The following is a 14,230-nucleotide window of genomic DNA, read 5'->3' as shown; positions in this document are numbered from 1 at the left end:
AATATAAGTAGGAATCACTAGGGCATCTCTGATGATCATTCTTGTGCGCTGATACTTCTATCGATGGATATTTCTCGAGTCCTGGGTTTTTCCCGTAGTATTCCTTCTGCAAGATTGTCGGTCTTCACTAGTTACCACAGCCACAAAGTCATATACCCTGCATATTTCTACAATCTTCTTAAAATTTGATTTTAAACCTAACCTTAACCCTAAACTTAACCACACTGCTAACCATATGCCTAACCCTAACCTTTAAATTAAGACCAAAAAAGCTCATTTTTGTTTCCATTAATGTATCTCGTAAAAACCAAGATTGTCCCTTCGCAAGACCAATTCCTTACATCACCCGTCCCTTTCCCTTTCCTTTTGTGCCACAACGTCAAAGAGTTTCATAACTAAACCAAGATAGACCACAGCCTGTCGTTTCCAATGGGAACAGATTAGTCATAGTGGGCAGAACAAGCAAGGAGGTGGGCAGAGCCAAGCACGAGTTAGCAAGATCCTATTGGCCCGTTCTAGCATACATCTGCATATATCTATTTAGAGAACGGAAACTGTATTGAGATCAAATGTTTCATCAATGACAAAATTTGCAGAATCTAGGCCAAAATCCATCTTCTCCCACTGCCCATGGGCTTCCTCTCACTACCATATATATGAATATGAATAGGGAAGCCGACCGACCGACCTCCAGTACAGTAAGTGGCGGTGTATGCGCCTTTCAGTTGGTTGCGATCCGCCAATACAAATTTAAAGAAGAATAAATATTCCATCCTCATAAATCCGAAAGATCAACGCATCAGAGGTGCGTTAACACATTTTGGTGAAGGTCGTGAGTGCTTGTAAGTATTTAGTAAATGTGAAACATGTACAGACAATATATACTTAAAGTTGTTTAAATGTTATGATTCTCTCCATTACATGGTAAATTTGTAATTGTCGACATTACCCGTTAGTTTGTTGCTAAGTTTGCTAACCTCTCGATAGGTTCTCTTTTCAATGTTTCAGTTGTTGGTGTAGTACTTTTACTGGCAGAATACACAGATATATATATCTAGCCAATTGCAGCTAACATTTAGTTAATTATGTTGACATTCTTTTCTTTACTAAAATTAGCGGCCGACACCTACGTTAGCTAGCTAAGCTAAGGAGCTTGTTAGCATTACATTTTACATAAGTCATGACATTGATAGTTTTAATGGTTCTCAGAAAATGTCACGCTAAGGTAAGTAAGTAGGTAGGTAGGTAGGTAGGTAAACATTGGCATAACTAGCTGCCAGTAGTTAACGAAGGTAGCACTTGATTCTGTACCAGCACACACATTGGCTAGACTGATATAGCTAACCATACATTTTCTAAGGGGCTATTTCTAAATAGAGGCATTTTACATGTAATATATATGGATCATATATGGATCACATTGGCCAATGTCAATAGCATCACCAGATGGAGATATTCAACCATGTTTTTCTGAATTGCCAATCCGATTGGTGTCCTTTCTTTTGAAGGGGAATCTGCTAGCTACCACTTGGGATTGATCCAAATGTGACTTGGATGTTGGTCACACAGCTAAATGCCTGATTAAACTTCACCACACAGCAAATTCATTACAATCAACCTAAGTACGATCATAAGTACAACCAATATATTTCTTGACATAAGGACATTTCTGAAAGCAGCATTGTTGTACTTCAACCCAAGTAAATTATGTGCCATTTCTCTTCTGAACATTCCAGGAATTCCACAATGACTCTGGCTAAGCCTGCAATGCGAGGACTCCTTGGGAAGCGTCTGCGGTTCCATTTGCCCATTGCCTTCGCTCTGTCATTGGTGGCTGCAGCAGCTTTCAAGGTCAGCTGACAATCTTGTTTTTGTTTTAGGCGTCCCAGGATTTCAGCAAGGCGGCCACCTTAACATTTTCTATGTAGGAAAAGCCCTGGTGAGAGAAGTATGGAATGGTTAAAGTCCATCATGGACTTTATCACATTGAATGGATATCGTCAGCAACGGGCATGTTTTTGTATTCATAAGTAAATACTTCCTTCTGATGTAATTTTGTCTTCTCAGTACGGTGTAACAGAGCCCAGGAAACAGGCCTATGCCGATTTCTACAAACAATATGACACCACAAAGGAGTTCAACAACATGAGGGAAGCTGGTGTTTTTGAAAGTGTCAGGCCAACTGGCAAATAAACCCCTGTGAGTATTTTGCAACCAATGAGGCATCATTTTATCTATCTATTAGGCCAGTGTTCTTCACTCCTTGTCCTGGAGAGCTGCAGTGGGTGCAGGCTTTTGTCCCAGCCAGCCCCACATTGGCACACCTCGGTTGTGTTCTGTAGGCACAAATCAGAACATTTGTCAAAATGTTCAACTTGTCCTGTAAGAGTGCAAATGTTTCTAAAATGTTTCAGAACATTGTTGCCTACTGAACAAGCCCTTGAATTTGCTAAACAAGGTCTCACTGATTTGTTGAGCCAAGTTTTTTTGGTGCTAACCTTAACAAGGAGGATAAAAGAATGCTGCAATCCTCTTGGACCATGAGTGGATGGGTTTTATAATAATTTGTCAATGTTATAGCTGCAATTCTGCAATGTGTTATTTCCCTTTCTCTATTACAGCTGGTGTCCCATTGTGCATTCCTGGTCTGATGTTCCAGCTCTGTGATTTACTCATCAAACACTGCGGTTATGTTCTCAAGAATAAATGATTCTCTATGCGTGCCAGTGCCTCATTATGATTAATCTGTTATTGTGATAAACTGTTTTAAAACATTTTTGATTAAGAATGCTTTCATTCCCAAAGAATACCGGGAGTGTATTCATTACGTCTTGCAACGGAAACCATTTACGAACCAAACCGATGCAATCAGAAAGATTGAGCAAAACATTTTTTAGCAACCGAATCGGCATAAATCAAAATACACTTCAGTTGAAGTCATGCGAGTAAAGTTGTACCATAATAAAAAAATCATGACAGCTGTGATGGAAACTAGAACTTTCAATTTTATAAATGGCAACAGAATTTGATTGTTTGACATGGTGGGATGTTTTTGTGTTGGGTAAAAACAATTATGTGAGAAATGCTGGTGGGAACACCTTTATTCACAAACATTGAGAACGAAGTTAAACTTGTAGTCATGCGATAATGTGTGTGTGTGGTCCTCCCACTAAGACTCAGGGAAACCATGCTGTTTATTATTAGGCTACAGATTAAATATATGCTTCTCAGGGTGGTGAGCCTGATGCACCTTTTCAATAAATATCGAGGGTCTTATTGTGGAGACAGTATCGATGCTTGACTGCATTTTTCACAAAGTCTGCTCTTATCGATAATCTCATGTAGACTAGCCTACCCACATTGTGCTCTAGCCAACAGTTTACAGATACAAGTGCCAAACTCAGAGTAGGCATATTTGCTATTTAATGCAACAGTTTTTGTGACGACGAGGTAGAGTTGAAAATGCGATGGGAACACATTTAACTTTTTTATTTTGTACATGACAGTACATGTGTGCTATTCGTCATCACGCACTGCTTTTTATCCACAAGTCTGTTTGGTGGAGGATACACTGGTGGGAAAATGTACATTTTCTTCACACTGGTTTTATAATATTCACATGAAAGTCTGTCGCCAAATGGATGGAAACCAATTGTGTGATTTCTATAGGTCGTTATCATAAAAATGTCACAAGGTGCTGAGCGTTAGATTTGCCAGGTGTGTGGGGAGGGGACACCCAGCTCCAATAAAATCATTGACTGGAAAAAAAACGTTCATTTACAGTGTCAAGTAACACGTGAGAATATTTTTTGTGAACAAATGTTTAATTTTCGCGGTAAGGTTGGTAGCAACATGGAACATCGTTGTGGAAATCAGTTGCAACTCAAATCGACAATGAAATGCTAGCAAGCAAGCGTAGCCACACGCATGTAACGTAGCTAGTTGGCTCTAAAATCGCTTTAACAAACTGCACTATCAATGTAGGGGTCTACAATCTCACCATGTTCAACCTGCAGATCAATGCCACTCAAGAGTTGCACTCTAACATTAGCAACTGCAGGTATACTTTTGAGGAGATGGGAAACGTATCCCATTCTACGTTAATGAACCGCGCTCTCCTTCAAGTTTTGAATGAAGGTCTTTTGGGCGCTAAATCAGAAAACCAACATTAGCACGAATTTCGTCAACAAGAAGTACAACATTACAAATATTTTCCTGGATGTGAGATAATTAACTTGCTATCTGTAGTATTGTATAGCTCTGGAATCGTGACATTACATACGTTCGAGGAAAAATAGGGACGTTTCGCGACATATACACTGACTTTGAGAAGGGATTGCGTGACGATTAGTTTAAAAACTGCATGACAACGTGAACGCGATTAGGTTGACCGGCTGGATATCTCCTTTCAATAATATCGCTGGCAATGGTACCATGCAATGCACCTTGGACTAAAGAGGCATATAAATAGGAAACGTGCTAGACACACCGTTAAATTAGACATTTCTCGAGGTAGGAATGTCGAAAAAATATGATCAACGTCTCATTCGAGAGATGACATCCTCCCGATTTATGACATCGGCCATTATTGAAATCTGACATGTATGATATGCGTTTTAGGATCTAAAAGCCGAATTCCTATTAACTTAAAATGTAGTGAGAGCGACTTTTATCACGCTGCTGCTTCATACCGGCCGGATGTCTGCCTGCTTGAACGCCAATACTTCAGATATACATGAAAACATGCAATGACCCAGCGATTCGATAGAACATCACTCGGAGATGCACAACAACAGTATAACATTCAAAACGGGTGAACCATTCCTTTAAGGGATTGTTAAAACTGCAATATGTAACCTTTTGGGCGACACCACAATATTCACATATTTATAAATAAGTTATAGATCTGTCACTTATTGAAAGCAAGTCTAAGAAGAGGTAGTTCTGATCTATATGCGATATTTCTATTCTTTCCGTTGTTAAATTTCGTTTTTGCATCTTTTACTTTCTGTTTTGTACACCAGTTTAAAACAGCTGAAACTATATTTTTGGTTATGGAAAGTATATTTCACCGCGGTTTAGGTGGTATGATTATCTGCTTGTTTTGTCACAAACTGAAATTAGGCGAACTATTAGAATTTTAGCAACCAGGAAATTGAGCGATTTCTGCATAGTGCATCTTTAAATAAATGTGAATTATTTGACTGTAATATCATCACATCTTGAAGAGCATAGTCAGAACTACACATTTCCGATTATTCCATGGAATATAATTACACACATTTAGCTAAATTAAAGTTATACAGCAAGTAACTGCATGCTTTTCATGATCAGTAAACATCAATTGATCATGTAATTTCAGATATGTGAGGGTTGCCTCACGATATCTCTCAATATTGGCCACCGTTAATTTGATATTTCAGTGATATAAATGCAACATGCAACAATTTCATTGTTTTTACTGAGTTGCAGTTCATATGAGTCAATTGAAATAAATACATTAGGCCCTAATCTATGGATTTCACATGACTGGGAATACAGATAATTAAAAAATGGACCTCACAATGGGCCCCAGGATCTCGCCACAGTATTTTTGTGCATTCAAACTGCCATCGATAAAATGAAATTGTGTTTGTTGTCCGTAGCTTATGCCTGCCAATACCATAACCCCACCATCATCATGGGGCACATCAGCAAACTGCTCGCCCACACGACGCCATACATGTGATTTGTGGGTGTGAGGCTGTTTGGACCTACTAAAAATTCTCTAAAATGACATTGAAGGTGGCTTATGGTAGAGAAATTAAAATGTAATTCTCTGGCAACAGCTCTGGTAGACATTCCTGCAGTCAGCATGCCAATTGCATGCTCCCTCAAAACTTGAGACATCTGTGGCTGTAATGGGGTGCGTAACTGGTGGCAGGGAAGTCAGACGCAGGAGAGCAGAACTAGGTAATAGCCAGAGCAGTTTAATAGTAAAACCAACGGCATAAGAAATACAAAATATGGGCACAATAACCCGATGCGCACCAGTCAAACAAGTGTGCACAAGCACTTACAACAAACAATACAACACAAAGACATAGGGCGAACAGAGGGTTAAATACACAACACGTAATGAGGGAATGAAAACCAGGTGTGTGGGAAAACAAGACAAAACAAATGAAAAATGGATCGGCGATGGCTAGAAGACCTGCGACGTCGACGGCCAAACACCAACCGAACAAGGAGAGGCACCGACTTCGGCAGAAGTCGCATTGTATTGAGTGAAAACTGCACATTTTAGAGTGGCCTTTTATTGTCCCCAGCACAAGGTGCACCTGTGTAATTATCATGCTGTTTAGTCAGCTTCTTGATATTCCACACCTGTTAGATGGATGGAATATCTTGGCAAAGGAGAAATGCTCACTAACAGGGATGTAAAAAAAATATGTGCACAGAATGAGAGAAAAAAAGTTTTTGTGCATATGGAACATTTCTGGGATCTTTTATTTCAGCTCATAAAAGATGGGACCAACACTTTACATATTGCGTTTATATTTTTGTTCAGTGTATATGTGCCTGACAGGTTTGAGGGGTTTAGGTTCATTTCCCGTCCTTTGTGGGCTCTGCCTGTCAAGCAGAAGGGCGCATTTGTCGATGTATTGTCAGCTGATGTTAACTTTGCAAGCTACCGGTAGAAACTTTGTAGTTGTCTAAACATAGTGGTAAGAAGACCTAATCTACTTTTTTCTTCAACCAACATAAGCCTACCTAGTGAAGTTAGCTAACCTTATCCCCTTTTTAACATTGTTTTAAGATTGTTTAATTACGATGGCTGCTGACAGACATAATAAGCTACATTGATTGATGAACCACGTCAAATTAGCTAGCTAGCTAATAACATATTTGGTATTTTTGGTATTTTATTAGGATCCCCATTAGGTGTTACAAAAGCAGAAGCTACTCTTCCTGGGGTCCACACAAAACATGAAACATGACATAATACAGAACATTAGTAGACAAGAACAGCTCAAGGAGAGAACTATATAATATTTTTAAAAAGGCACACGTAGCCGACATATCAATGCATACACACAAACTATCTAGGTCAAATAGGGGAGATGCGTTGTGTCGTGAGGTGTTGCTTTATTTGTTTTTTGAAACCAGGTTTGCTGTTTATTTGAGCAATGTGAGATGGAAGGAAGTTCCATGCAATAAGGGCTCTATATAGTACTGTACGTTTTCTTGAATTTGTTTTGGATTTGGGAACTGTGAAAAGACACCTGGTGGCATGTCTGGTGGGGTAAGTGTGTGTGTGTCAGAGCTGTGTGTAAGGTGACTATGCAAACAATGTGGGATTTCCAACACATTAATGTTTCTTATAAAAATAAGTGATGTAGTCAGTCGCTCCTCAACTCTTAGCCAAGAGAGACTGGCATGCATAGTATTTATATCAGCCCTCTGATTTACGATGAAGAGCAAAACGTGCTGCTCTGTTCTGGGCCAGCTGCAGCTTAACTAGGTCTTTCTTGCAGCACTGGACCACATGACTGGATAATAATCAAGATTAGACAAAACTAGAGCCTGCAGAACTTGGTTTTTGGAGTGTGGTGTCGAAAAAGCAGAGCATCTCTTTTTTACGGACAGACCTCTCCCCATCTTTACAACCATTGAATCTACAGTTGAAGTCCGAAGTTTACATACACCTTAGAGCCAAATAAGAAAAAGAGAGAAAAAAAGAAGCCATATCTCAGACTGGGCAAAATAACACAGACACTGGACAGGGATATGGCTTTTTTTTTGCAACTTTGCAAGCTTAAAAGGGTGTAAACGATGCTGAATGGGTGTAGACAAAGAAAAGCTCTCCAGTAGACGCCGCACAAGTCCTCAACTGGCAGGTTCATTAAATGGTACCCACAAAACACCAGTCTCAACGTCAACAGTGAAGAGGTGACTCCGGGATGCTGGCCTTCTAGGCAGAGTTTCAAAGAAAAAGCCATATCTTAGGCCAATAGAATAAAATATTAAGATGTCCAGACACTGGACAGAGGAACTCTGCCTAGAAGGCCAGCATCCCGGAGTCGCCTCTTCACTGTTGACGTTGAGACTGGTGTTTCGCGGGTACTATTTAATGAAGCTCCCAGTTGAGGACTTGTGAGGCGTCTGTTTCTCAAACTAGACTCTCTAATGTACTTGTCCTCTTGCTCAGTTGTGCACTGGGGCCTCCCACTCCTTTTTCTATTCTGGTTAGCGCCAGTTTGCGCTGTTATGTGAAGGGAGTAGTACACAGCGTTGTACGAGATCTTCCGTTTCTTGGCAATTTCTCGCAATGAATGGCCTTCATTTCTCAGAACAAGAATAGACTGATGAGTTTCAGGCCATTTTGAGCCTGTAATCGAACCCACAAATGCTGATGCTCCAGATAGTCTAAAAAAAGCCAGTTTTATTGCTTCTTTAATCATGACAACAGTTTTCAGCTGTGCTAACAATTGCAAAAGGGTTTTCTAATGATCAATTAGCCTTTTAAAATGTATGTAGAGATCCCATTAAAAAAATCAGCCGTTTCCAGCTAGAGTAGTCATTTACAACATTAACAATGTCTACACTGTATTTCTGATCAATTTGATGTTATTTTAATGGACAACATTTTTTGCTTTTCTTTAAAAAACAAGGGCATTTCTATGTGACCCCAAACTTTTGAACGGTAGTGTACGTTTTTTCATCAGCAAACTATGATCGATAATGTCAAAAGACGCACAAAAGTCTAACAAAACAGTAAATCATAAGTCATTTGTGTAAGTGCCATGCTTGTTGAATGTCCTTCCCTATAAGCATGCTAAAAGCCTGTTGTCAATTTGTTTACAGTAAAATAACATTGTATCTGGTCAAACAACATTTCTTCAAAAAGTTTACTAAGGGTTGGTGACAGACTGATTGGTGTCTGAGAAATTCTATAGGAAGGGAGAGACTGCAGATTCTTTCAAACAACACTTTTATAAGATTAGCAAAAATGAAGCAATCAACCATAACCAAGAAGGGCTTAAAAGCTTAACAAACATAGCCGGGTCTCTGCTTTAATAGAGAAAATACAACCCCTTTCGGTATACGTGGCAGTCAGCAGAGAGTGTGTAAAAGGTAATTAGTTGTCAGTGCAGACTTAAGATAGCACGAGGTTAATAGCCCGAGGGTTCAACCATCTAACTGCATTCACAACAACAAACACTATAATGTACTCCTTTCTGCAAGTTTCCATACATGTGACTTTCTGTAGATAGTAAACCCACGGGATGTCACATACTACGGTTGCACCCAAACGGCTCTTATCTGTAAGCCCAGTCTTATGACTAAGTCACACCAAGACAAGTTTGTATCAGGTTAGAAAAAAACACTAGCATATAACAAGAGACTATTCTTTAAGCAGTAAAACACAGAATAGCATGACTAATTCTGTAATTTTCCATGACATAACCTCCCTTTTGATACTAAGTCTCAACCTAATAGAAAATGACTTAGTTTCAAAACTTTCACATAGTGCAATTTATTCTCAGAAGGGGAAAAGGAACATTTGAATTTAAACATCAGTACATACTTTATCACCACACACAAGGCAATTGCTTCGTTGAGACTGTCCATATTGCCTGTTGTCAATTTGTTTACAGTAAAATAGCATTGTATCTGGTCAAACAAATTTATTTCTAAAAGTTTACTAAGGGTTGGTGACAGGCTGATTAGGCAGCTACTTGAGCCAGTAAAGGTGGCTTTACTATTCTTAGGTAGCGGAATTACTTTTGCTTCCCTCCAGGCCTGAGGGCACACACTTTCTAGTAGGCTTAGATTGAAGATATGGCAGATAGGAGTGGCAATATCATCCGTTATTATCCTCAGTAATTTTCCATCCAAGTTGTCAGTCTCCAGTGGCTTGTCATTGTAGATAGACCAATAAAAATTCACCTCTTCCACACTCACTTTACGGAATTCAAAATTACACTGTTATCTTTCATAATTTGATTAGTTATACATGGATTTGTTGTGTCAGCATTTTTTGCTGGCATGTCATGCCTTAGTTTGTTAATCTAAAATCATTAAAGTAATATGCAATTTCAGTGGGTTTTGGGATGAATGAGCCACCTGATTCAATGAATAATGGATCTGAGTTTGCCTTTTTGCCCTTCATTTTAAGGTGCTCCAAAGCTTTTTACTATCAATCTTTATATAATTTCTTCTTGTTTCATAGTATAGTTTATTATTTCTATTCCGTTTAGTCACATAATTTCTCAATTTGCAGTATGTTTGCCAATCGGTTGTGCAGTCAGACTTATTTGACATTCCCTTTGCCGCTCAACCATACTTTTGCCGCTCAACCATACCATTTTTCAATTCCTCATCCATTCACAGGGATTTAACAGTTTTTACATACATTTTCTTAATGGGTGCATGCTTATTAGTAACTGGAATAAGCAATGTCTTAAATAAGTCAAGTGCAGCGTCTGGTTGCTCCTCAATACACACCACAGAACAACAAATATTCTTTACATCAACAACATAGGAGTCACTACAAAACTTTGTATTACCTCTTATACACTACATTAGGCCCAGACTTTGGAGCTTCGGTTTTCCTAGATATGCCTACTATATTGTGATCACTACATCCGATGGATTTGGATACTGTTTTAAAGCAAATTTCTACAGCATTAGTAAAGATGTTATCAATACATGTTGATGATTTCATTCCTGTGCTGTTTGTAACTATCCTGGTAGGTTGACTGATAACCTAAACCAGGTTGCAGGCACTAGTTACAGTTTGCAGCTTTTTCTTTAGTGAGCAGCTTGATGAAAGCCAGTCAATATTGAAATCACCCATAAAATATACCTCTCTGTTGATATCACACACATTATCAAGCATTTCACACATGTTATCCAGATACTGACTGTTATACACTTGGTGGTCTATAGCAGCTTCCCACCAGCATGGGCTTTAGGTGAGGCAGATAAACCTGTAGCCGTATTTCTTCAACAGTATTTAACATGAGATCCTCTCTAAACTTTACAGGAATGTGGTTCTGAACATACAGTAAACAGCAACATCTCCACATTGGCATTCATGTATTTTCTGTAGATGTTATAACCATGTACCACTGTATCATCAAAGGTATTATCTAAGTGGGTTTCAGAGATTGTCAGAATATGAATGTCATCTGTTACTAGCAAGTTATTCATTTCATGAACCTTGTCACTTAAGCTACATATGTTAACATGGGCTATTTTTAGCAATTTTCTGGGATGCTTGATTGTTTTCATTGCTTTACTGGGAAGCTTAGCAGAAGTAGAAATGCTCATAGGCACATGATTACTGCATAAAATAGCTGTAGGCGAAGCAGAGGCATTCAGGGCAGCTAGAGGGACATAAATTAGGTTACTTGATAAGTCATTGTCTCAATGCAGCCTTATAATGCTGTGAAAGAATCCAGGAACCCAAATGATTTGGGTAGATCCCATCCTCCTTATAAAATTAGCTTTGTTTCAAGAAGGTAACAAAATTGTCAATAAATGCTGCAATAGTCACTAAGCCAGTTACGGAGTGCTAAAAGACTGTTGAAACGTTCAATGCCACGATTTAGGGAGGGTACATGGCCAGATATTATGGGGCATTTGTTGGTGTCAAGCAGAGACCCAATCAGTTATTTATAATACATCTTCAGCTGTTCTGTGATGCCCTTCCTAATGTCATTGAATGCCACATGAACTATGATATACTATATTTCCTGATACAGGTTTAAAATGTTTGGGAGCAGCTTATTGATGTCCTATACTCATGATCCAGGATAGCACAAAATATTTGCTCCAGGGACTGAGACATTTCTCACCATTGAACTTCCCAATAAAATGGCCGGAGAAGGGAATGGAAAAATCTGCCCATTCCTACCCCTCACACAATTTGTGGAACCTTTCACAGGCCCACAAGAAGCAGGATAGCGTACGCCCGCAGCTCTCGGCAATAGGTCCAGTCCTCCCACAGCAGGCAGAGCCCCTTCAGACCCAGAGAGAGGGAAAGGAGCCAAACTCAAAGACAAAGTCGCTGTTAGAGTCATCACAGTTGGAGTCAGCACAGCTGTCGCAGACACAGGCAGTCCAAGCAAAGAAGGCGCTGGTAGATTAGGCACCAGGCCTGCAAAGTTATTCTTCATGTTGATCTGCTCCAGACCTCTCTCAGACACTCTACTCCATTTAGCAGCATGCCGCTGCCTTCGGTTTCCACGACTTGTGACATGGGACCAGCACTGATTGGAACAATCCTCTTGCTGTTCTCCGTCTACTCCACTAGAAGATGGAGGAGAAGAAGCAGATGGAGCCAACTTCCTTGGCAGACAAGTTCCAGCTAGCACAGGCCATCTGGATAGGGACATATGACAAGAAGGGGATACATCCATCAAGCCCAAGCAAAGTCCAGCCACAGGAGTTGAGAATCTTCCAGTTTGCGTTTTCCCCATAAGTTCACGCAGAATTGACTTTTGCTTGCTAAGGATAGCATCCTCATTCCTGTAATCCTCCGCAAGCAAACAATTGGCGCATTGGAACTCAATTAGCGCATTGGAACACAATATTGTCCCGGACAAGAGTGTAAATTTCGATTTTTTATTTAACCCAGTAAGTTGACTGAGAACACATTCTTATTATTTACAGTAACAACCTGGGGAATAGTTACAGGAGAGAGGAGATGAATGAGCCAATTGTAAGCTGGGGATGATTACAATTGGCTCATTCATTCAGGTGTTGGTATGAGGGCCAGATTGTGAATTTAGCCAGGACACCGGGGTTAACACCCCTACTCTTACAATAAGTGCCATGGGATCTTTAGTGACCACATAGAGTCAGGACACCCATTTAACGTCCCATCCGAAAGCCGGCACCGTACACAGGGCAATGTCCCCGATCATTGCCCTGGGGCATTGGGATATTTTTTTTTAGGCCAGAGGAAAGGGTGTCTCCTACTGGCCCTCCAACACCACTTCCAGCAGCATCTAGTCTCCCGTCCTGGGACTGACCGGGACCAACCTTGCTAAGCTTCAGAAGCAAGCCAGCAGTGGGATGCAGGGTGGTATGCTGCTGGCAATAAACATAGCTTCCACAGCGCTGGAAACGTTTGTTAGCTATTCCAGACGAAGCGGGCTCCATTGTAACTTTGACCTTCACATGCTGGAGGTAACAATACAAAAACTCAGGACTAGCTAGCTGGCTAGTAATATTGTCCTGGACATACAGTCCAAACCAGCAGGTTTTGACACAATAGCTAGTTATGGTCAGTAGTTGTGGTCAGTAGTGGTCAGTTGTTTTGGTCTGTAGTTTTGGTCTGTAATTGGTAGTTCATTGGTTGTGGTCAGCAGTTGTGTGTTTGTGGTCAGTAGTTGTGTTCAGTGGCGGTCAGTAGTTGTGGTCAATAGATTTGTGGTTGTGGTCAGTAGTCATGCTTTAGTGATTGTAATCATTTGTTGTTTTGTTTAGTTTGTTAGCTGTGGTCGGTAGTTGTGGTCAGGAGTAGTGGTCAGCAGTTGTGTGGTTGTGGTCATTAGTTATGTGGTTCAATAGTTGTGTGGTCAGTAGTTTTGTGGTCCGTAGTTGTGTGGTTGTGGTCAATAGTTGTGGTCAGTAATTGTGTGTTTGTGGTCGGAGTTGTGGTCAGTAGTTGTAGTAAGTATTTGTGGTTTAGTAGTTGTGTTCAGTAATTGTGGTTATGGTCAGTAGCTGTAGTCAGTAGTTGTGGTTAGTAGTTGTTGGCAGTAGTTTCGTAGTTGTGGTCAGTAGTTTTGGTCAGTAGTTGTGTGGTTGTGGTCATTTGTTTTGCGGTTCAGTAGATTGTAGTTCAGTAGTTGTGGGGTTGTGGTCATCAGTTGTATGGTTCAGTAGTTGTGTGATCAGTAGTTGTGGTGAGTAGTTGCGGTCAGTTATGGTCAGTAGTTGTGGCCAGTAGTTTGTAGTTGTGGTCATTAGTTGTGCTCATCAGTAGTTGTGTGGTCAGTAGTTGTGTGGTTGTGGTTAGTAGTTCTGGTGAGTATTTTGTGGTTGTGGTCAGTAGTTGACATCAATAGTTGTGTGGTTGTGGTCATTAGTTGTGTAGTTCAGCTGTTGTGTGATCAGTAGTTGTGTAGTTGTGGTCAGTACTCATCAGTAGTGTTGGTAAGTAGGTGTGTGGTCAGTAGGTAAGGTCAATAGTTTTGGTCTTGTAAGGGCTGTCTGAAGAGAGAGTGGACCA

At 40.2% G+C, this 14,230-nt stretch overlaps 1 protein-coding gene across 3 annotated transcripts; it reads left to right on the top strand.

Annotated features, from left to right (window-relative positions):
* Positions 1-578: 578 nt before the first annotated feature.
* Positions 579-2,723, top strand: LOC106565035 (cytochrome c oxidase subunit 6C-1). Of its 3 annotated transcripts, XM_014131620.3 has the most exons (5): positions 704-842; positions 1,509-1,622; positions 1,737-1,851; positions 2,068-2,199; positions 2,622-2,723. In XM_014131620.3, the coding sequence occupies exons 3-4, from the start codon at positions 1,747-1,749 to the stop codon at positions 2,191-2,193; spliced, it is 231 nt and encodes a 76-aa protein (XP_013987095.1). In that variant the 5' UTR covers positions 704-842; positions 1,509-1,622; positions 1,737-1,746; the 3' UTR covers positions 2,194-2,199; positions 2,622-2,723. The 3 variants fall into 3 exon arrangements, with proteins under 3 accessions (XP_013987094.1, XP_013987095.1, XP_013987096.1); XM_014131619.3 differs by lacking the exon at positions 1,509-1,622 and having other exon boundaries at positions 579-842; XM_014131621.3 differs by lacking the exon at positions 1,509-1,622 and having other exon boundaries at positions 715-805.
* Positions 2,724-14,230: the final 11,507 nt, after the last annotated feature.

The sequence above is a fragment of the Salmo salar genome, chromosome 12 (assembly GCF_965601325.2).
Source record: "Salmo salar chromosome 12, fSalSal1, whole genome shotgun sequence".
Classification (NCBI taxonomy): Eukaryota; Metazoa; Chordata; class Actinopteri; order Salmoniformes; family Salmonidae; genus Salmo; species Salmo salar.
The sequence above is the reverse complement of the archived record's forward strand: the minus strand, read 5'-3'. Positions and strand labels throughout refer to the sequence as shown.